This window comes from Oreochromis aureus, linkage group 16 (genome assembly GCF_013358895.1).
Source record: "Oreochromis aureus strain Israel breed Guangdong linkage group 16, ZZ_aureus, whole genome shotgun sequence".
Classification (NCBI taxonomy): domain Eukaryota; kingdom Metazoa; phylum Chordata; class Actinopteri; order Cichliformes; family Cichlidae; genus Oreochromis; species Oreochromis aureus.
The window spans coordinates 15,772,083-15,796,274 of record NC_052957.1 but is presented as its reverse complement, the minus strand read 5'-3'; the positions used below and the strand labels follow the sequence as shown (position 1 = coordinate 15,796,274).

General features: G+C 39.6%; 1 protein-coding gene across 3 annotated transcripts; it reads left to right on the top strand.

Annotated features, from left to right (window-relative positions):
- Positions 1-596: 596 nt before the first annotated feature.
- csrnp3 (cysteine-serine-rich nuclear protein 3) lies at positions 597-24,188 on the top strand. Of its 3 annotated transcripts, XM_031743286.2 has the most exons (6): positions 597-850; positions 1,758-1,797; positions 17,275-17,443; positions 20,029-20,288; positions 20,489-20,785; positions 20,973-24,188. In XM_031743286.2, the coding sequence occupies exons 3-6, from the start codon at positions 17,281-17,283 to the stop codon at positions 22,113-22,115; spliced, it is 1,863 nt and encodes a 620-aa protein (XP_031599146.1). In that variant the 5' UTR covers positions 597-850; positions 1,758-1,797; positions 17,275-17,280; the 3' UTR covers positions 22,116-24,188. The 3 variants fall into 3 exon arrangements, with proteins under 3 accessions (XP_031599146.1, XP_039456232.1, XP_039456233.1); XM_039600298.1 differs by lacking the exon at positions 1,758-1,797; XM_039600299.1 differs by lacking the exons at positions 597-850; positions 1,758-1,797 and adding an exon at positions 13,614-13,948.
- Positions 24,189-24,192: the final 4 nt, after the last annotated feature.

Sequence of the window (24,192 nt, the reverse complement as noted above, 5' to 3'; positions counted from 1 at the left end):
TTACGTCCTTTTATTTCCTCTATAGAGACCGTCTTACCTTACATAACCAAGCACAGACTAATTAAATTTGAAATGCATTGGACTACGGGTGTTTGTCAAGGCAGCTGTTTCTTTTTATAAGCCTCTTAACTCGATCAGTTTCATTACCACGTGTGACATGTTTGAAAACCATAATTATTCCACAGGCCGCAGTAACACAATACATGAAGGATGTTACACAAATGCTGCAGCTATATTAAGCTAAAAAGTTACTCTAACCCCTGTAAAGGTACATTTATATTTCTAGACTATATTTATGGTAAAATATTATATGGTAGACGTATTGGTGATAATAGTGTGAGAAGTGTATAGGCTATATTTATTTTTCATTCAGTTTCAGGGTCATTTCAGGAACTCTGCCTGGATTATAAGCACTCTAATATCTCCTGATATGTTTTCATCATCAAACACACCTTTTACGGCCACAGTCTTTCCACTGATGATACACGGCGATTTGCATTGAGGCTCCAGTGGGCAGGCAGCAGCAGCGCTCTGCGGCTGATTCCTGGTTTATAAAACCTTGATTGGACGGAGTAAGTCACGTTGGCCGTGAAGCTGTCAGTCTGATGCTGCACCATTGTTCTCCGAGCAGCCGGAAGGAGTGCCTGTCTAAGCACCGCTGTACACCTCAGTTGTGCCGATACTTCCAGTATCATTCGGGAATCCGGGGCCGGGTTTAACGGTCTCACACTGGTGGGTGATTTCCGCAGAGGCAAAGCCGTGACATGGTGCTGGGGGCAAAACTGTGAAATCCATTGAGGAAAGGGCGTCATTGACTGGCTGGATACTGATGATAGTAACGAAATGAATGGTGAGTATTATCAATCACAGGTAACAGGCCTATATTTGAACACTTGCATATTTGATTAAATTATGGACAGACGGATTATATTTGTTGCTCACGTCTTTTTACTATTTCCTGAGGTAAATTGACGATTTTACGTTTGCCTGCTGTTTGTCAGTGCACTGGATGGTACATTTGTTTAACTACACTGGGCATCACAGCTCAACAGTCACTCTGCTTAGGACATCTGCTACAACTAAACAGTCATTAAAATTTAAGAGCGATTTAATACTTTTTCTTCAAATTAAACTGGTGTCCATTTTATTGCTCAAACGCTTTGCGCACAAAGAGTTCAGCTCAGTGTTTAGATTAAAAAAAAAAAATACTATGAGCTAAACCGGACATGCAGGTTAGAGCTCCTTTTTGTGCGTCACTTTTGAGTGCGCACATGTGTGTAACACAGGCAGACTGGTATATGGCCAACTGTCCTCTCATGTGGACTGCTAGAAGAAGAGAGTCTAGTCCCCTGCAGAGCCTTGTGCGGAACAGGCAGGGGAGGCAGCGAGGCTCTTCCCCTCCTTCCTCCCCAGGGATACCCCCACCTCCCCTCTGCCTCCCAACTATAAAAGGAAAGAGTGGCTCACAAAGAGATTTAGATAAAGCTCTGTCAATCATTCATATGTCAGTGCTGATATGGCAAAGTTTCCCTGGCGAAGCCTGTGTACGGCTGCTGTGATAACGACAAGAAAGGAGGAAAAATTGTAAATATTGTGATGCACTTTACATCAGATGATACAGCAAACTCCATAAAAACATATTTCTTAAGGGCACATTTTGCACAGTCTCTATAGATTTTCTAGCTGTCCTAAAGACAGATTAGATTTGCTGCAGAGGATCAAATACTATGCACATCTCTCGTCTTTATTCCTTACAGAACAGAAGCGGGTCGTTGCAGTCTGATATTCTAGCTAAAGGTAAGAGAAAATCTTGCTTATGCTATTTGAAACATCATATCGCCAGTTTTCACAACACATTAACATACTGGATTTATGCCTGTGAAATAGACGGTGCTCAAAGCTCACACAACTGTTGCTATGCTGCCACAAAAGACCCTCTAATAACAAGATATGATGTGATGTTGATGCAGACAACAGTGTTTAGTGAATACAGACAGCTGCGCTATTCTCTTTGGTTTATACTAGAGAGAGATGCCTCTGATATCACTGTGATGAAAAGGGGACATATTCTTTTTAGAATATGCTATTTTTCATATTTCGTCTTTATTTTTTTCTCAATAAATCACCAATCAAAAAGAGCAAACAAAGACCTCACCATGCAGCACTAATGTATTTGTATGTAATGCAAATCTATCCTTATTTGAACTGTCAGATTTTTTTTTTTTTTTTACATCAGACTTGAACATGGCAGCATCATTATCCAGCACAGCCTTCTTTATTGTTCATCTGCCAGTCTTTTTTAGTCAAAAGTCCAACAGTTTATAGCCGTGTCCAAGCATGCACTCCAGCATGCGGCCATGTACTGTACATGCAACCATTTTTCATATTTGCGGTTGAGATCTGAAAGGTGAGGAGGTGGGCTTTGTGTGAGTGTGTGTGTGCATGTGTGCGAGTGTGTGTTTGGGGAATGGGGCCTCTTTTCTTGTGTCTGTGTATTTTTCTTCCTCAATCCATCTGTTTCAGCCGATCAGCATCCAGTCCTCAGAGGAACAGAATTTAATTAGTACATGTGGCACAGAGTGAAAGGACACTGAAACATTAAGTAGATGTATTTACTTGTGAAAAGCTGTATCATTAAGCTGGCTTATTTGAATAACTGATTCAGCCATGCTGGTATTACATACTGTAACACAGATGGCTAAAGCTCGATAACAGTAAATGTAGTCCATTGAAGATTCGCAGGAAAGGTGTGATGGCTTAGCAGCACTTAGAGGAGTCTCTCAGCAGGAGGCTGGTGTGGGTGAGCTGTCTGCACACAAAGTTCACATGCACGTTTAAATCTATTTCGTGTCCTTTTAACAGCAAGAATTTGTGGCTTTAAATTTAACCTTAAGGTTAGGCGAGATGTTCTGAGTTGGGTTAAAGGTCAAACTCTAAGCTGTTGCATGGAGGATTAACAAGTTTGTGGGTTGTTGTTTTTTTTTAAAGTATTTGTTAAACAAAAAATCAAAGAATACGCTGAAATTCTAAATATATTCTTTTGCTTTTCAATCCTCTCATTTCTGTTAATTCTTCATTAACATCGTAATTTTTAGACTATGTGCAATTCTTTCTCTTTTTTTTCTATTTTCCAAGGTTTCCGAAATATCTGAAAAAAGTCATCCACCCTCCCATTCCCATCAGGCTAAACACTAAATTTAAATTTAAAATAACAGACTCTGAAAATAAATACATTACTTTATACATAAACTACATCTTGATGCAGCTCATTTACGATCTAAGGACACTTTAGACAGCCTTTCCTTAGTGGCCACACAAACAGAAGATATAAAAGGTGTGTGTACATTGCAGGAATTAGAAAATGTTACATTTTTTGGTGTCTTTATTGTATGTTATACACAGTTTACCTTCTGGCAACAAAAACCAATTGGCTTACTCAGTAATTCTGCCTTCCTCATTGCCTGTTGAATGCGTTTTTCATTAATTGCACGTGTTAATTGATGCCTCTCTTCTTCACAAACACAGAATTTAAATCATAACATCGACAGCTTGTATAGAAGGAATGGAGTCTGAACTAATATCAACCTTTTAGATTACATAGCAGCTTTGTGTCCCTCAGCAGGGTTCGTGGTTCCAATTTAGAAGCTTTTGAAGTGATTTTTTTGTGTGTCTTTGGCTCCTTCCTGGCTACGCTGTGCCGGGTTTTCACGGTTCAGGATTGTGCTCTCTTGAGATGTTGCCATGACACCTATTTGGAATCTTTTGTCTGTCGCCAGCTAATCGAATGACAAGAAAAAAAAAGACGCATTTTTCTGGCTTAATGAGTTTTATTTGTTAGTGAAAAGTAAACCATTACATAAATGCTTTTATATATCCAGTGTGAATGCAGCCATTTCAACAGAATTAAGTGAGCCTGTAATTATGTGCTTTAACTTTAAATCATTTCATTACTACAGGATATATTTCAGTTTTAATTGAAAATAAATGCAATTATTATTGAGCGCTGTTTTCAAAGCTATGTAAAGTGACAATTGAAAAAGAGAAAACAATCATTTCCAAATCATTAAGAGGCCATGTTTACATGAAAATGGTGGAAAAAATGTAGCAAATGTTGAAATTAAGAAATGGTGATTTTTTTTTTTTTAAAAAAAGGGAAAAAAAAAAGAAAGTTTTTTTTTTAAAGTTGAGACTTTGGCATGTTTGCGTCTGTGTTGCATCATCTCTCTGAACTGAAGAAACCAATTCCTGTACTTTTAAAGGCAAAATGTTTCCCTATTTTTGCTTGATTTAGCTTTTCAGCTCCTCAAAAGCTCAGCAGTCCTTTGGAACATTTTTCATTTCATAATATTGTGAATGGCTGACAGGTGACAGGCTGGATTAGCACCTTGACACACAATGTGGTTTGATATTGTCCCGCATACTGAAATAAGCAAGGCCTTACTTGTATAAGACATTTGGATGGCAGCATATGTGCTTGACATAATTCAGCATTAACTGGTGCTATCACATATATGTACAGTAAAGTGCCCCTCCTATACGCACTAACGCACCACCACATAGCAACAGTAGCTTCTAAACTATGTGACATTGCCAACCTCTCATGGGGAGAGCGCCTCCATAATTTTTAAATGAATAACTTATATTTATATTTATTTCTTTGCTTGTTGGAGTGTTTTGAGGATGTAGTTACAAGCTTTGTTTACTGACAGTTACACCAGGTATGTATCTGTGTGTTTTGTTGACTCTTTCTCAACTTGTGAGAAATGTGTTGCTGGCTTCAATTTTAAAATGAGCACCCATCCAAATATTTTCTTCTGCTTATACAATTTGGGATTGCAGTAGAACTGAATCCTGTCCCAGCTGTCACAGCACAAGAGGCAGGGTACACTCTGGACAGGCTGCCAGTCTGTTGTAAGGCTAACACAGAGAGACCGACAAGCATGCACACCTATGGTCAATTCAGAATCACCAATTAGCCTAACAAGCAGGTGTTTGGAGTGGTGTGATTGGCTGCGGAACTCACACAGTCACAGGGAGAACATGAAGAAATGCCCTAACTGGCATCTTGAGTCAAACCCAGGATCTTCTTTCTGGGCATTAGTGCTAACCACTGCACCACCATACTGCATGAGCATATATTTTACATATAAAACCCAATATGGTGTCTTTGTGCTATTTTCAGTTATAAAGCTGGTTTAAATCATTTGCATATTATCTGTTCCTATAATTGTGAATGGCAGAGTCCAGAATATAAATGTTTTTCTGTCAAAAGGTGTGAACTACATGTGACTTTGGGTTTAAACTAGCTACACACATTCACTAGTCGCTTTGTTAAGTACACTTTGCTAGTACCAGCTGGACCCTCTTCTGAATTCTTTGTGGCATACGTTCAGCACAGTGCTGGAAAACTTCCTCAGAGATTTTGGTCCATACTGATATGAGAGCATTGCTATAGAGAGTTGCTATAGATTTGTTGGCTGCGCATCCATGACGCAAATCTATGGTTCCATCACATCCAAAAGGTGCTCTGCTGGAGGAAATGTGATAAGATGATTTGAGCTTCATGGTGCTTTATCCTGCTAAAAGCAGCCATCATAAGATGGGTACACTGTGGTCATAAAGGGATGGATGGTCAGCAACAGTACTCAGAGAGGCTGTGGCATTTAAACAATGCTCAGTTGGTACTAAGAGGGACAAAGTATGCCAAAAAAAATATCCCCCACATTACACCACTACCATCTGAGTGTTGCAGCAGAACTCATCAGAGACTCATCAGACCAGGCAACATTTTGTCAAGCTTCTGTTGTCCAATTTTGGTCTGAATTGCAGCTTCAGTTTCCTGTTTTTAGCTGATAAGAATGGCAAATGATGTGTCTTTTGCTGCATGATGCAGTGAGTTGCTGCCATGTGATTGGCTGATTAGATATTTGTGTTTAATAACAGTTGAACTGGTGTACATAAGACAGCATCTGAGAATGGATGTCTGTGGTGCTTTCAGTGAAAGCTAGGATATATTATTTATATATTTTATAAATTAAATATTTTATATAAGAATTTATAATCCTAACTAACAATACCTTAAAACAAAATTTAATTAGGTGTGTATCCTGGATGCTAATTAATACATATTTCTATCAAGAGATATTTTGTCTTTTTCTTTTTTTTTTTTACTCTAATTCACCACATATAGTAATTGCATTCAAAGCTGGCCTACTTAACCGTTTTTCTCAGATAACAGTGTGAATGTGTTGCATATAAAAAAATTATTCAAGATCTCAACATGATACTGGCTATATATAAATGATAAGGCTTGTCTGCAGAATATGAACTCCACATCCCACAGCTTTCCCAGCCTGCGTGAAAGATAAAAGCAGCCCTGTCTCTATGAAATGCTTCGGCAGCTCTGTTTCTGCCAACAAACCGGCTTTTGCGAACTTTCAGGAGGCATGGGAAAATACAGTCATAAATAAAATATAGAGGCATGAATAATTTAGCTCATCATTGTGATTGACGTGAGGGTGAGGGTACCTGATTGTGCCTCCACAGTGTGAGACTTGAATTACAGCAAATCAAAACATCAGTCTGAATGTGGAGCGCCTTCGTCTTCATACTTGTCTGCTGTGCTATGTTTTGATCATTAACACTAAACAACAACAACAACAAAAGGAGTTATCATGAGATGTTTTCTTAAAGATTCAATTTCAGTTCAGTCCTGTAGTTTTGCTTTATTAAAATACTGTTAATACTGTTTGGTGTGAAGCTCCCATGAAGTTAAACCTAGAATGTTCCCAACAGTAATTTGCAACAATAATAATTACAGTCATTCGTATGACTGCCAATTATTTCCACCTCTTTGTGACTGAATACTGGTGCATTTAAATGTGCTACATTAGAGCACCCTTTCCTTTCGACCCATGCGTTTAATCAGGATCCTGTATTCTTGTACAAGGAGGAAGAACGGATCAATGATTCCCAACATCGGGGTGTACTGTAGCTGCAGAGGCTGCAGCAGGCATCACTGGGCTGTAGCTCCTCCGTGTGCTGAGTGCTGAGCAGTGGGCTACACTCCCTCTCCCCTTACCCTGCCTTTCCCCTCTCTTTCTTCTAACTCCACCACCCCAACCCCCCACCCCCACCCCTTTTTTCATGTGTGTGAAGCAGATCTGTCTGCAGCCCGAGGCAAGTGCAAGTTAACAAATGTACAGAGCGCATGCGAAGTCTCATTTGCATAAATCTGTAGATGTCACAACATTCCCTTAAACGGATTCCTTTGTGTTTAATTGGGGATATTTTTTCCCCCACCTCATGTGCATTCTTGTGTACGTCTTTCAAAGATGATTGAGAATACGAACGACTCTATTTGACAACTGATCAATTATTTGCAAAATTTGTCCACCCGACCTTTATTGCACCGCAATGGAAAAATTATGAGATGTTTGCTTACTGCTCTGCACCTAACCTGTGTCATGGCAGACCAACTGCAAATATATCAAAGCTTAAGCTTGACTGCAGCGTTTGCACATCATTTTTTTTAATATGTTAAACAGCTCCATGATCTAAGAGAGTTCCATTATATAAAAAAGGCAACTTATAATGACTTATTTTCTTTTTCTGTTAACATTTAGTTCTTTTTTTATTCTAACCACCCACTGGATTGATTATGTTTGGTGTGTGATCCCTGTGACTGTGTGGTCTCCAAAAACAGAATTGAAATGAGTATGTTTATTAAATTGTTCGTGACTATAGATGTAGTACATATAGATTAGGACAAACGACACTTCACCCCACACAAAAATATTCTACTGTATTGTTCTAATCTAGAAAACCTTTAAAAAAAATAGGAATATGTGAGCATTGCATTTGTGTGACTCGGTGGCAGGGATCCTCCACTGACATCATCTGTAGCTGTATAATCATCCAGGCCACAGCCTCTCCTCGGGGGAGTCCAGCTGAGACCTGGTCTCTCTCTCTTTCTGCCTCTATCTATTTATTCCTCTCTCTTTCTTTGCCAAGCTTTCTTTCTCTGTTTCAAGGTTGCCGTTTATGGTTGAGTGTGACACCAGTGATAGATGACTTCGAACACAACGTCAGACTGCCTGCATGGCTGAGGATCTTTTGTGGTTTCAGGATTTTTCTGTGCTTTGTGATCCTTCTCAATTGGTTCTGCTGGAATGCTCCCTCAGTCACCCAGACAGAGTTTGCTGCAATGAAAATAAATGTATCTGATAATCAAGAAAGAAAGATGGAAAGAAAAAAAATGAATAAAACGATCTGCCAAGCCATCTGGGCTGTATAAATGTGGACTTCATCACTGCGGAAATTCTAGTAGGCTGTGATGCTACCAGCCATATTGAATATCATGGGCATTTTATGGATGCAGATGGAATAAGAAAGCAAGATTTCCTAGCGTATATGCGGTCTGTACTCACCCAACCTTTCCCCTATTAACCCGTTTGGCAGCCCTTGTATGTGTATGCAGTCATTAAGGCAGCTTTTTGTCAAAATTAGCCTTAGCCTATATAACTTTATTATCTGCCCATTTCACAAGAATCACATTTTTGGCTTCTTGACTATTGTCAATCCAATCTGCACTTGTCTTTTTGGTTTCTGCCAACTCCTATTATAAAAAAAAAAAAAGGCCTGTACTGGCTGTTGCACTGATTACACTCTGTAATCATTTTGATTCCAGTAAAACTGTAAATAAGTAGAACAGCCACGGGATATTTCTCTGTAGACCCCAAAACATAAAAGCTCAGAAATGCTTAAAAAGCTTTTCAGCGTATGTGCCCACTGAGCAGTCATAGAAATGAACAGTGCACTATTTTGGATCTTGGTTTCAATTTTTCTTTATTAATCTTTGGTGTGTGCTTTTTTCATGTAGAGGTAATTATCCCTGACAATTGTCTGCGTGTTACTTGTACCTTTTTAACTTACATATGCATGTCAGTCAGTGGTTAAGTAGTTAAGTTGCAGAAAAGTCAAGTTGTTAGATAAGACTGTCAAAATGACAATGACAGTCTTTTCTAAACTTAATCAACCGGTTATGGTACGCTGTATTGTGCTAATACAAATTGTTCCATGAATCAACTAAGAGAGACCTTTTCTGCATTGAAACCATGGGTTCCACTGCAGATGTGGTGGTGATGTAACATCGATCTGCCTTGTCTGCTGCTGCCTGCTGGAGTCATCCATCATTCAGTATTGTTTCTTTACGAACTATTCTCCATCAAGATATACTTTTCCATTGATTCCATCAGTGCCATGTGCATATTTCTTGGTGCGTTGATCTTTGCATTCTTTGCTACCTAGCATGAAGATGTGAATGGGGTACTGAGCTTATCTGGTGTTTTTTCATTTTGTCTTTTCTTAGCAAATACTTTTCTTTCTACGCTTTTTGCAACACATAACAGTGGTAGTGCTTGCTTATGCACCCTCACGTCAATTGTCAGTATTAGCTTTGGAGGCAAACTGCTAACTACTTTCGGATACGAAGCTATACTGAAAATTGTAATCTATTCAACATAGTGTTTTTTGTTGTTATATTGTTGTTAGCCTTTAGAAAAGCAAAGTGGAAGCACTGAAGTGCTTGTTGTGAATGACAGTAGATAACATTATGATCTGCCCTGCTGATGCACCTGAGGGAGATACTTGGTCATTGTTGATCTCGACAGGCTGAAGAATCAACCATCTGGTCTTCATGTATTTGAACATACTGTGAGATAGTTGTGTCGGGTGCCGAGAAGGATAATGACTGTGATGAAGGTGATGAACAAGGTGGGTGCAATGATTCATCCTTGGTTCACTCCATTTTCCTCAAATAAAGGTTGTGATTCATGGCCACCGTTGCCAACGAATTGTTGATATGTTTTCATGAAGACAGACAGTTCAAAGCCAAATGTTTTAGTGAGATTACTGAAGAATTTATGTAATTGTTGGTTTTAAATGTTGGATGTTAACTGAAAACATACATATGCAGGTCCTGTCTGCAAGACCCTGGCAACAGTGATTTGCTTACTCCACTATAGCTGCTAAATTTAAAAAGCAGGACTTTAAGATGTTGTGATTTACTTTTAATTCGTTACAGTAGAAGCTTTTCATGTTGTCTGTAATTACAACAGGGCTGCATTAAGGCAGTTCAATTATTTCTAAACCTTTCTTTTTATATATATATTTTTCAGTTTCTTCTATTCTTCAGTTTCATTCATTGAGATAAATGAAAAAGGCTGTTGGAGTCAGAGCAAATATAGGTCACCATCACTGGTGCAATGGTGTAACAAATGCCAACTCTGTGGCTTATTTTATGTAATAGAGGAGCATATACAGTATCCATAATGCTCATGGGTAAATCATTAAAGGAATATAGATGAGGCTGTAAATGGCATATTTTATGAAACGTTCTGTAGAAAGTGATAATAAGAACAGCTAAAACTAAAAATTGTATTTATAACAATTGCATTATAACAATAGGACATATTTTTTTATGGCTGCAGCCAGAATAGTACTTGTATTTTGTTATGACATGTTATGTTATGACAAAACAAAATTTGGAAATGGGACAGGTTGGTTAGTTTCTTTGTTCCCATTTTCAGTAAGAAGCTGGTAAAGTAGAAAATACAGCTAAACACGCTGCAAAGATTAGACATCCATGGCATCCAGGTTGAAGAAAGTCCTGATTTTTATAATTTGCTTTGAGTAATGAGGTGGCTAGTGGTTCCATCATAGCAAGGAATTTCAGGGTCTGAATAGACTGGGTGGCTGAATAGACTGGGTGGCTGTGTAGAGTGTGCATGGGTTCTCTCCGGGAACTCCTGCTTCCTCCCACAGTCCAGAGACATGCCTTTTAGGCTAATTGGTGATTCTGAAGTGCCCGCAGGAGTGAATGATTCTCTGTCTTTCTGCGTTAGCCCTGTGATAGAATGGCAACCTGTAAAGAATGTACTGCGCCGCTCGTCCAGTGACAGCTGGGACAGACTCCAGACCCCCCACAACCCTAAATTGAATAAGCAGAAGAAAATGGATCAATGGATGGAGCAAACCACTGTAATGAAATATGTCAAAGCTTTTGTAAAGCTTTTGTTCAAGAGAGGAATCTTGTTTTATTATTAATAAATAGATATTACACCCACAGGTAGAAGTAGTATACACTGGTATTGTAACAGAGCTTTAATTTTAAAACATTTACATAAATACCAAAGGTGTAAATGTGATTTATTTAAAATTCATGTTGGATTTAAATAAGATAAACCTGATGTAGGTATATCGCCACCTGCCTCTTTTACAGAAATATTCATATAGATGTTTTTTTAAGTTACAATGGAAAAGATGGTAAATTTAGTAGCTTTGCTTTCAAGACTTGCTTTGCAACACAGAATTTGATGCCAGCAGGCATAAATCAGTGTTTCTCATGTGCCCACCTATCAATATAACAATATATGCCAAGTCATTGACATTTATTTTCTCAGAGTCGTTAGCAGAGCAATCATTTTTATATTTAAGAAAGTATGAGGATAAGTAGTTCAGGCTTTCCATTATTACGCTCAGTTATATCAGAGAAGAACAGAGTAGATGCAGTTTTCCAGTTCAGTACAGTAACCATGCAATGGATGCAATCTGTGTTTAAAAAAATAAGACCATTATCTCAATCAAAGAAAATGAAGGCAGCAAAATATAAAATGACAGATTTAAAAATTAATCAACTTTCTTATTGTCATCCTGCTTTTAGAAGAAGGCAGTTAAGAATTAGAAATATTGTTTTTTTCACCAGACTATGGTCTTACTGGGTTTATTAGATTGAACAGGTCACCCTGTTGTTGTGTCTGCGTGTTACTTGTACCTTTTTACTGGTGCAGTTGTTAAAATGCTTGCTTGTTCTTTGGTCCTTCTAATTCAACCATAATGGCCGACTGTAATCTCTGAGTGCATTGTTAAAGTCTGCCAGAGTACTGTTGGTACTCTTCCTCCTCCTTCCTGTCTGCAGTGAGTAACCACATATAAAAAATGAGCCAATTCAATGACCACTTCCATTCTAGAAAAAGATTTTGACCCTCAATATCAATCCTCAGTGTAATCACTCTAATACTACTACTAATGCAGCTACTGCTGTTTTCCATAGTGTAGCATGTTATATGGTAAGGGAAAAATCATCAATCAGGTCTTAAAACATCACCAAAACATGATAGAATAACAAAACGTGTTCCTTATTAAGTAGTATGTGAGTTCATAGTTATAAGTCATAAAATACCAATTGTGATCTTTGAATGTGCATGAAAATAATGTGACAGAGTATGGAAGAAAGAGGCGAGGAGACAGAGATTTTTAGAGTAGGAGGAGCACAGTGCTGTCAAGCTGAGGTTCAGCGAGGACACAGATGATGATACAAAAAATTGCAGGAGCAGATTAGTTTTGTTTCCTTGAATTCACATCAAAGAAACAGCAGGAACTCACTGACATGATACTATCAATGAATAGGTTTAATTGAAACTGTATAAACTAACTCAGTATTTAAATAATATCCACTTCAAAGCTTAAAAAAGCTGAGGAGTATGAGGATTTCTTTAATGTTGTCAGTGATGCAAACAATGTTGCTAACTCAGTATTTCCACCATTTGTCTGTCCTGTGGTCGTAGATTTTCAGAGTCTATAACATGCTATTATTTCCACTGCGCTGTATGTGGGGTTTGTGTCCAGAAATAGCTGTTTGTTTTACGACCTCGATACTGTATTATCTGGGGGAAAAAAGCCTCTTGTCTTAAAACTATCCTGTAAGAGGAAGTGCAAGACTTTTATGTTGACATACGATCCGTTCGAGTGCGAGAATGATATTGTGGCTCCTCGACTGCAGTAGCCAAGGCCTCACTGACTCTTCAGCAGAACTTCCTGGCATAGGAAGTGTTAGGAGCACGCTCTCTACAGCACTGACAAATCTTGTTTCCTGTGGATCTCACTTGTCAGCCTCTTTCAGGTATACAGCATCTTTATAGCTCCAAGCTACGTGCAGACAGATAACTATCTATTTTTGCTGCCTTTATCCAGGATAGTCTTTACAAATCAGCACATTTTGATTGTGTAGTTTAATGCTTTTTTCCCCCATCTTTCTCTGCTGTGTTGTTCTTGGCATTGAACATTTCCTCTTTTCCTTTTTGTTGCCTCACTCTGTTTCTTTTTCACCTCTCCCTCCCTCCACCTCTTCCTCGTTATCCTTCTCCCCCTCACCCTTCCCTTCTGGATATGCTCTCTGCATTTCCCCCCCCCATCCCATTTTCCCACTGGCCTGCATCTTTCACATAGCCCCCCACCACCACCACCACACCGTCGACCCTTATAAATTTCTCCCATATTTTTTCATTCTCCTTTTTACTCACCCCCCTCATACCTCTCCCACCTCACTCCCTGCTCCCTGCCCCCTCCTCTCTCCAGCTCATGTTGGTAAAAATATCTGCAGACAGCAGGAGCAGAGGCACGCCTGACTCTCTCCCCTTCTCTCCCTCCCTCCCCCCTCCTCTCTCTCTCTCAGACATCCCACCCATGTGATCTCACAGACTGCCTCTGCTCTGCTCCACTCTTCTCCAGTCAGGCTCCTGCCTTTCAGCCGGCTGCAGCTAATGAGCCTTTGTGTGGCCAAAAAAGACAGCAAGAGACAGAGAAAGAGAAGAAGAGAGAGAGAGAGAGAGGCAGTTAAAATGAGATAGACTGTCATCTTGCAACAATAAAGCATATGGTACCGACAGTGCAGTCAGAACAGGAAAATTACCAGTCTGTCTCACACTCCTGCACCCTTTTTTCTCATGCCCGTGGAGCTCAGGGGTCGTTGCAAGTCAGTGGACTGAAACAAAATGGGACTCTCTTCATTCATCATGTTTCACCTTTTTTGAATAGCCACATTTGTGACTGTGCTGCCGTACTGCTGTGAGAAGAGGTGAACGGAGTCACACTCAGCCAGTGGATACAGGTCAGTTGTTCCTGTGAGGGGGCAGGCCATGCACAGAAGTGAAATGTGGCCACTGTAGGATTGATGTGTCATGACTTGCTCCAGATGCCACAGGCTCATTGGCATCACTTGGGATGAGTGTTTTGAGCTTCACGTTGTCAAATCGGCTTATTGTTATTGTGGGAACCTTGTGAATGATGATGGGTAAATAATTGTATTCATAATGCAAGTGTGCTACAGTGCTGTGCGCGCAGCTGATTAAGGATAAGAGTTGGGTTCCACAGTTGATGTGTGTGCAGACAGAGGCAAACACAGGGAGGGGCTTTCCAAGCTGGCTTTTTTGCTGCATTATTTTCTCTGGGATTTTCTCTCTTGTACCACAGTGTGTGCTGCCCAGCCATGATTAGTGGTAAGGCAACAGTGAAGACAAAGAAAGAGCTGTTGGAGAGCAGCAACCATCTCTGTTTTTTATTTAGCCACGATGAGAGAGGTTCACCCCATGTTACCCGCAGCTCTGTGGTTTATGATGTCATTTGTATGCAGTGTTAAGATTTTAACTTTTCATGCTATCACAGCTGAATACAGATGAACTATTAAACACTCGTGCGAAGGAGAAACTGTGTATAAATGCATCAGCAGAATTTGCTTAAATATTAACTTCATTCTCTAACGTCAGAGCTTTATTGTACACAGTATGTTAGACTGGAAACATTGCCATATGGGAAAGCACTAGTTGTGAGAGTACATTAGAATCTCCATGGAAACCACTTTTGGTATCAAAGCCTAGTGCAGCATCATCTAAGGGCTAAGCATACGAATAGGTTTCCAACAATAGTGTCTAATTAGGACCCTCAGTAGGAAATGGACTAAAATTGCACAGGTCATTTATGGTGGAAATTTCCATTCCTGTTGGCTGACAAATTAAGTGGATTGTGAAATAAACCAGTTTCTTTGCTGTTTTTCATTTGAGACCAGCAGATTCTGTTAATGAAAATGTAAAATATCACAGGGCAGGCTCGTGTAATCTAGTCTGTCTTCAGTTAATCTTATTCTTGTAATAAAAGTGAGTATATTGATCTTGAGTTTCCTGTCAGCCATTCATCCATTCATTCACTTTTTTAAAAAAAATCTACAAGCTCAGGATACAGACTCCTATTTCTATTTAAAATAAATAAACATATATTTCTCTTTGGTGAGAAATCTTTTCAGTGACGTTACCCTGACTGACTCCTCTCCTCTTCACATTCTCCCAGATGGAGGACGCCTCACATTCCTTAGTTGTAGGTAGAGCTGTTGACTCTGGAGGTTCTCCAAATGCTGGTGGTGCCATGTCACTGCACTGAACAAGCACATCCTCCCGGGAACAATGACCCTCTTGCTGGCAGTGCTAGTCCTCTCTGGGTTGCACCTCTTTCACAGGCAGCATGTCTCTCAGGCAGCATTTGCATCTGTAATGATTTGATAGCAGAGCCCAGATGAAACACTGAGGCTGTCTGTGAATGGAACTCCCCCACAAGCTGCTCTGGCAGATAGACGGAGTGGGACTGGGTGAAGATGCACACTGTCTTTACTGATTCCAGGTTCTCCGAGAGAAAGGCAGCAAGGGAAAAGCTGCCAGTCATAGCAATCCTTGCTGTGCTACTGCAGCACTATTTCACTGGCCTTATTTTGAAATGTGACATGACGTTCCAACTACTGCTGTTAAAGCAGGGAAAACAAGTAATTTACTATGATTAGGAACAACATTTTAACAATGTCATGTAAATACTGATTACCACTAAACAAGTCCTACAATGTTGCAGGCCATTAATTACACGCTAGAGAATAATGGCAGGATATTTATCAAAAAAAAGAAGGAAAAAGGAGCAATTGATAGTTATTGCAGTGTCATATAGCCAGTTTCTGTAATCATAATTAGTTTTATTTTATTTGACTGATGAGCTTGTTCTTGTTTATTTGTCTAATTGCATCATCACTCAGGGGAGTTAATGGACCCTCTCAGTTGACACTGAAGTGGTCTGCAACACTACAACACAGCATGACATGCTAACCACAAACAGCCAGCTGAACCTACACGCAGATAACAAACTGTGCGTAACATTGCTGTCCAATATTACTGTAGAGCTCATGTTTAAAATATGTTTTCATAGCAGCGCTGTGGCGGCTTTCTCTGGAAGATTTGTTGCAGTGATCATGTCTATTATTCCATTTTTGCTAATATCTTTGCGGTGCTTTATGATGCATGATTACAGAGTGCATTTTTCAACACTGTTTCAGCAGTTACAGCTTTTCACAGTATAGATTTTGACTCCAATTTGCGATGCCTCTAACTGCATTCACAGGAGGCCTTTTCTTTATCCTCTGTGGGAAGCATATGCCTTAACTGTAGCTCCCTTTTGAATGGAGTCTTCTTTTTTTTCTAAATAAGGGCAGAGCATTTTGAAGAGAGGAACAAAATTTATGCAGGAAATTGGAACATGCAAAATTGAAGTTGTTTTTGTTGTTTGTTTTTTGGGGGGGTTTTGGAGATGGTGACTGGATGTCCCAGGGTCTAGATTTTGATGGTGGACAATCACATGAGGTGGAAAAGGAGAGGAAGAGTGATGCACGATTGACGTCTTGAAAGGGAGTGTGACAGATTACAATGACTTTAAAGACCAAGGACTAAGTTTTGTTTGAAGAAGGTACCGATGTTGACATTTTTGAATGAGGTGAATCTGAACGTGTGGGAAAACGGAAGTGATGGAGGAAAACAAGTGCGGCAAGATAAACCCATAGTACAGAGGGGAATGGAAACTAGACATGAAATTGTTCTCATACTTGTACATGAAAATGAACATCTTTGAGTTTGCACCTGTATAAAGTTCCATATCCCATGCATGTGAAAATTTTAGTGTATTCTTTTAAGAGAAAGCCATCATTTTAGACCAGTGCATATATTTTTAATCACTTCTGTGTTTTATAGCAGCAATTAAATTGCAGACACCTTAGATTTTACATATTGTACATAATTTCAACCTGACAAGTAAAAACGCTAGACAAGTTGGTCCATTTTCTCTTTTTCTTCAACCTCTCAATCAAAGAGAGTGGAATGAACTTCCTGTAAGGAAGACATAGTATATAATTAGCAGCTTTCGCCTTTCTTTTTCTGCTCCTTTGTGCCAAGTGATCAATTGCCGGGAGAGTGCCTGGGAGCTGGGACAGTAGCAGTAGAGATTTTGTGCTGTTTGAGTGAAAGTGATGGTGGGAGAGTCTGGCTGGTTGCTAATTGAGTGAGTTGAAGATTATGAGGGCTCCGAACTGGATATTAAATAATGTGTGGCCCCTCTGCTGTCTGTCGGTTTCAGGTGCAGATGCGGCGGGCCATGAGCGGAATACTGAAGAGGAAATTTGAGGAGGTGGAAGCCTCCTCCTCCCCGTGCTCTTCCGTGCGGGAGTCTGATGATGAGGTCTCCTACAGTGAGAGTGGGGATAGCAGCGACAGTGTCAACCCCTCCGCTTCAGGCCCTTTCACCTGTGAGTGCCTGCATCTTTTAAATTTGTGCATTATATTCAGTGACAGTAAGATTAATGTCATCATTTTGCCTCGTGATAGACAAAGCTAAAGGACTGAAAGGGATTTTTACGCCAAATCTGAGCCAGCCTTATTTTGCAGCCTACAGTTATTGCAGGATGCTGCTCGAAGAAGACAAATGTGCATGTCTGTCGATAGCGGAATGTAATATGAATTTACAGTCATGGCTGTGCATTAGAGAGGAGAGGAGGCAAAGAGTCTGGTGCTGTAATAAAAGGGAAGCATGCACAGGCAGCCTCCCTCATTAGTAACATCATCAGTGTACTGGCCCAGCCAGAGGAAATAGCTGATTTTGTATCAAGCTGCATGAGTGCAACATTACTGGTACTGCACATGTAAATGCAATATCTATCTAATGTATCTAAAAACAAGTTTATTGTTTTAAATAATGATCTGCTTATTGCAATCTAGTTTTTTTGTTTGTTTGTTTTTAATGAGAGCAGCCCCGTTGAGAACAGACTCATGCATAGTGGGTTATGCATTATTAATTGTTTGAAATCAGCTGACTAATCAGTTAATTGTTTAGTCTTTAAAATAGATAAAACGATTTCTAGATCCCAGTGTAACTCTTTATTAGTCTTTTCCTAAAATATAAAATCAGCAAAAATAAAACATATTCAGTTCAAAATATATGTAAATAACAAAAAAAACAGCACATTTCTAGACAGAAAGATGAAATCATCAAATGCACTTTGAAATATTTACCTCTTTATGATGAATCCATTGAAACATTTGCAGATAATTTTTCCGTAAGTCAAGTAATGAGTTTACTCAGCTGTAGTTTAGAGTCCCGCATTAATAGGATAGGGGTGAGATACAAGTAGACAAGTGAAATGAAGAAGCCACTAAATATATGCAAATATAGTTTTGAGCTGAGATTTTATAGGTGACTCAGAGGAGCCCCCTTGTTAAAAGATCTCACAGTATGTCTGGGCTTAAAAACGACTTTGAATAAAAGAAACCAGTCTCAGAGAAACCTATCACAAAAGGCACGTTTCCTCTCCAGGTTTCAAAGGATACTGAAGTCACTTCTAATAAAAGACATGGTGCACATGTGAATCTTACGGTTAAAGACGTGCGACAGAATGTGAATGAAATAGATTAAACAATACTAGGTCGTTAATACTGTGGAGGATATTGAAAACATTCAGATGCTGGCTGAAAAATCTCAGTAATTTGATTCTTAAAAAGCAAAAGAAGAGAGCCATATTTGACAGCATGTTTGTGTTCCTGTGTATCTGCACAGTTTGCTTACTTGGTTAATTTGGTTTTACTATTATTGTTGGGTCTTCCAGTATACAGCGTTTTGATGTGTGTTGTTGGGATTTTGGTGCTATATAAGTAAATAAATAACTGATTTTTTTAAAGCCAGGTAGCAAGAAAACAATGTGAAATAAGAGTTTTTGATGATGCCTTTTTGCGTGTATGAATGACATACATGGGGACGGGGGCCCCTTTCCTCAGTAAGGGGGCTTAGAGACAGAAGTTTTGTACTGCGTCTCTTGAGGCTCCTCTTGGCCTCTGTGTCAACTGCAGCCGCCGGTAACTGGGGCCTCGAAGGTCAGCTAATAGCAACAAGAGAGCTGCGCACTGGGAGACAGCGCTCTTGTGAAGTAACATGCATGTAGTGATTGAGTATCTTGGCAGACAGATGAAACACTTAGGTCCTGAGTGGCTTTGCTTTACATCCTTTGCTGTGGTGTTGGGCAGAGAAGAAGAAAAACATCTGTAGTCTGTTTGTCTTTTAGAGTGTCTACGAAACAGTCAGATCAGAGTCTTGGGGCATTTAAAAGAAGATCTGTTAGGACAAATTTCATATATGAAACATATTCATCATATGAAATCTGATTACATAGCTCTTAACATCTGTTAATTATTTATCTATTGTTTTTATAGGTAATGCTACTCTTCTCTTCTTCAGCTCTTCTCAGCAGTCTTGCTCTCTTAGCTCTACACGTGTAATGAAATGCATTGTCCGCTTTTGCATGGGGTGGAGAGCTGTTGGAACCAGATGGTTTCTATTTGTCCTGTCTGTCTGATAGGGGGGTGAATGCTGGGAACACTGCTCCTGTGAACCAGCTCTCTCCATCTCTGGGCCAGGCAGGGGATTATTTATGCTCCAGTGTTGCCCTCTTCTCTGCACCTCCCCCTTGTAGAGCTCTCCTTAAAAAGACACACTAAAGACTTGCATGCCAAGTGGAAGCAGAGAGACATGATGAAAATCTGTGCTAATTCACTACACTGCTATAGTAAATTATATGTCTACATCTATATCTCTACATATATATATATATATATATATATAGACATATGAAAGAGAGGCTATTTCACACGGCTGTAAAATAGTTCTACTCTAGCAGAAAAAATTGTAAAATATATTTGAAAAAATCAGCAGTTATAAGCTCTTGAAGTAGAGCTGTAATCCTTTCCACGTGGCGTAAGTTAATTATCAAAACCACTTTACAACAAAAACAAGAATTGCATGCATGCACTGTACTGTTTTCAGACTTCCTGTTTTCCTTTTCAGCTAACTCAATATTGAAGAGGGAGAAGCGCTTGCGGACGAGAAGGGTGCATTTTGAGAATGTGACAGTGTACTACTTCAGCCGACGGCAGGGCTTCACCAGCGTGCCCAGCCAGGGAGGCAGCACACTGGGCATGTCCAGCAGGCACAGCTGGATCAGGCAGTACTCCATGGGTGAATTTGCCCTAGAGCAGAAGAGGATCCACAGAGACATGCTCAGAGACCACTTGAAGGAGGAGAAACTCAACTCAATCAAACTCAAGGTGAAAGCATTTTTATTGGTTTCTGAACAAAATCCTACCTGTAAATCTTTTTTACTGTGGATTTTATGACCTACATTCAGCAGATGTCATTGTTGGTGATGAATTTTTCCTGAATGAATTATCGTTTAAAATAAACCAGATTGTTGATGAGTTTAGCTTATTATTTGTGCTTGAATATTTTTTCCTTTTTGTTTTTTAAGCTGACTAAGAATGGCACAGTGGAGTCTGAAGAGGCCAACACACTCACAGCAGAGGACATATCTGATGATGACATTGATCTGGACAACACAGAAGTAGACGAGTACTTCTTCCTGCAGCCTCTTACCACTAAAAAGCGTCGGGCACTGCTGCGCTCCTCTGGGGTAAAGAAGATTGATGTGGAAGAAAAACATGAACTTCGGGCTATTCGCATGTCCAGAGAGGACTGTGGCTGTGATTGCAGGGTTTTCTGTGACCCTGAGACCTGCGCCTGCAGCATTGCAGGGATCAAATGCCAGGTAAATCCCATGACACACATGCTGCAGCTTCACGTTCTATTTTCTGACTTGTAAACAGAAAAAAAAACCATGCGGCCCATTTAAAGAGAATGTGCTTACATGAATAATTTATAGACTACATTAAAGAACTTGCTTACGTGTTATTTTAAAACAAAATCCGTACATTTCTTTGCTTTTCTGTTTTCAGGTGGATCGTATGTCATTTCCATGTGGCTGCACTAAAGAAGGTTGCAGCAATTCAACTGGAAGAGTGGAGTTCAATCCCATTCGCGTCCGAACGCATTTCTTGCACACTATAATGAAACTCGAACTGGAGAAGAGCCGTGAGCAGCAGCAGCCGTCCCCAACCAACGGGTACCATGGCGAAGCAAGCGACCTGGGAAGTGGAAACCCTTTTGCTCAATCACAGCACAGGCTGGAGTACTCTCTGTCAGATGCAGTTCCACAGGCGGCCAGCATGCACCTTCAAGCTGCAGATGACATGGAGGAGACACTAGATGATGAAGACGAGGAAGAAGATGAAGAGGAGGAGGAGGAGGAAGAGGAGAACGACGAAGATGAGGACGATGAGGAGGACAGTAGCAGCGTTTGCAGCGGGCTGTCTGATTCCAGCACACAAAGCTTGGCTAACAGCGACTCTGAGGACGAGGAGGGGGACGACGATGATGAAGAGAAGTCTGAGAATTTTGACGACGACATGACGACACCGTCGGTTTCTCATACCGAAGTTGTGCCCTTATCCTCTGTGCTGTGTTACGGTGATGGCTCTGTGGGACATGACAACCACATTAATGGGAACACTTATTTAATGAACTCCTCTCCGGCTGAGTACTATCAGCTGGGGGGCTCGAGCGCCATCTCCAACGGCCAAACCAGCCAGCCTAGTGAACCTTATGGGGAAAACTTGGCATTCCAAGATCCAGTTAGTACGACCAACGGCAACGTGGCCCAGAGACCTTTCAGCGTCACTGCTGAGCAGTACACAGACTACTCTAATCATGCTGAAGAACAATACGCAGTCAATCACCATTTTACTCTGAGCGGTGGTGCTCCTACCACCCCGCTGACCTGTTATACACCTGATCCGAAGAATAAAGTTTTGTCCAAAGCGGCGTTTGAGGAACAGGCCGAAAACGAGAACCAGGCTCCATTTCAAAATTACCTGAACAATAACAATCAGGGTTCCTACAGCAGTCACAGCTCATGTATGACAACTGAGCAGCCACCACAAGAGTCAAGTCTCAACGGACATTCTGACCTGACCTTACTAGCAAACAACACTAAGAACCTCCCTTTACCAGACCACTGCCCTGAGGTCACAGCCATTTAGTGTGCCTCACCTTTTTAAGTATTCTTTAAGTAGTATTACATCTTCAAGAGGGACATAATCATGGCCTTTTTGGATTATCTGACCTTAAATTTCAAAGCAATTCACAGCGCCGTAATGCATTTTCATCTGTAACTATAAAGCCATAAGTTCATTATGTAAAAGGCTTTGAGGTGCTTTTCGCTGTCTCCAGTACATTGTGTGCTTAACTGCAAAATCGAACGTATCAAAAAAACATCAAAGCATAATTTATGTCACGCTGTGCAATGTATCCTGTAATTTCAGATGTAAAGTTCTAGTTTTAAGCAGATATTGTACTGTAGATGGAACTTTTCTATGTCTGCTGTATGTGTCAAATGTGCAAGAAAAGGCTTATTGCCAATTTATTTATTGTTTCTGAAGTATGTGTATACTTATATTGTAAATGTTTTGATAACAATACGCATGCCGTTTTCGGAATCTCAGTGATGTTTGGGAAAAAAACGCCATTGTTTTATATTAAAAAAAAAGTGTTGTATACATAATGTACATTTTTCTTGTTTTTGTCACAATTATATGCTTTTCTATGGTTTTGAAAAGCATGAAAAAGCCTGAAAACTTATTTGTATGTTTGGAATATGATATCAATAGAAATGTCAAAATCAATTCACAGCCTTTTGCACTTAACGTGTTGGGGTCCAGTGGCATGCAGTTGGTTTGAAATGACTTCAGTTTTTCCCCTGCTGTTTACTCTTGGAATAACACAATTAGCATGTGTCACTATAAAAGATTTTAATGTGAAGATTTTTTTAAATACAGGGATATTAATGAAGTCATACTTTGACAAATGTCCAAAAACTATGGAATATTTATCAGTAAAATAGAATTAATTTGAACAGTAACTGGTCTAGTGGACAAAATATGTACTCTAGAAATGTGCCAGTAATGCTTATGGGATTTCAACATTATACTGTCTAACAACTTAGATGTTTATTTACGTAAATCCCATAAAGATTAAAATTTTTGTTTTGTACGACTAATGGTTTAAACAGATTTTCTCTTCTACAGAAAATCCTTAGTAAAATCAGCCGATGGGGCATTTCATTGCTTTAACAGTGCTTTATATTTGTATTCTAAGCATTGTTTGTTTGGTTAAAAATATACAGTTATTAAAACTATGAAGGGTAAATATGTTCAAGGTTGACAATCAAAACTTATTTTCAAATAGTACACAGTAGGGCTCCTGGAGTCCTGTAAGCCATCAAAAATGACAGCCAGATACGGAAAGAATATTTACCAGAAATGTATAAATAACCTCTAAAATCACAGACAAGATGGAAATTGAAGTGACTGCTCAACAAGTGGAGGACTGCAATACTTCAGTGAATAGCGCTGCTGTAATGCTGGTGTTACCTTGAGCTCTCCTGCATGAATACTGATATTTGTCCCACTTCCAAGCTGCAAATATCCGCAACATCACTATAATCAGAAGACTCGGCGCAAGAGTTTGGGTGGTTTTGTGCGACACTCGAGTAGCTGGGACCTGTCATGCCACGTGCCACAAAGGAAGTATACAGACTGCTTTCAGGCAATCGGTGGCATCGGCAAAGCCAATAGTTCTGATTAACTGTGCCAAAGCATACAGTGTGAGAAGGCTAATACGATGACATCCATGTGGGAATCCTGTGTTTGGTTTTATGTTCCAGTATTTATTACGAATGATATAATGAAATGTGTATTTATTGTGGTTTATTAAAAGTCTGTATTGAGTAAATTGCTTCTCTATCTTAAAAAAAACGTCTTCTGTTTCATGCTGGTTGTGAGTTGTAAAACATCATGTGCCTGATTTATTTAATTCGATTTCATATTCTGTGAAATGCATACGTTTTGCACAAAATGGTAATTTTTCTTTTTCATTGTGTTTGGTTTCAAACTGTAGATAGACAACTTCACTTGACATGATTTTGAAATAAATATTAAAATTTCTTTTGTATCTAAATCACTTTTGATATATTTTCATATTCAAGCACACAAAGTGAGGAGGTTACTGAAACAGTGGCAAAGTTGAATTTCTAGTTGCAAAGCGCCCTCTGCAGGCCAA

What these genes read in the sequence shown, in the direction of transcription:
- csrnp3 (XM_039600298.1), top strand. An exon ending in CGCTTCAGGCCCTTTCACCT is followed by an intron (nt 17,444 to 20,028) that starts GTGAGTGCCTGC and finishes TTTCCTTTTCAG; the next exon opens with CTAACTCAATATTGAAGAGG. An exon ending in TCAACTCAATCAAACTCAAG is followed by an intron (nt 20,289 to 20,488) that starts GTGAAAGCATTT and finishes TTGTTTTTTAAG; the next exon opens with CTGACTAAGAATGGCACAGT.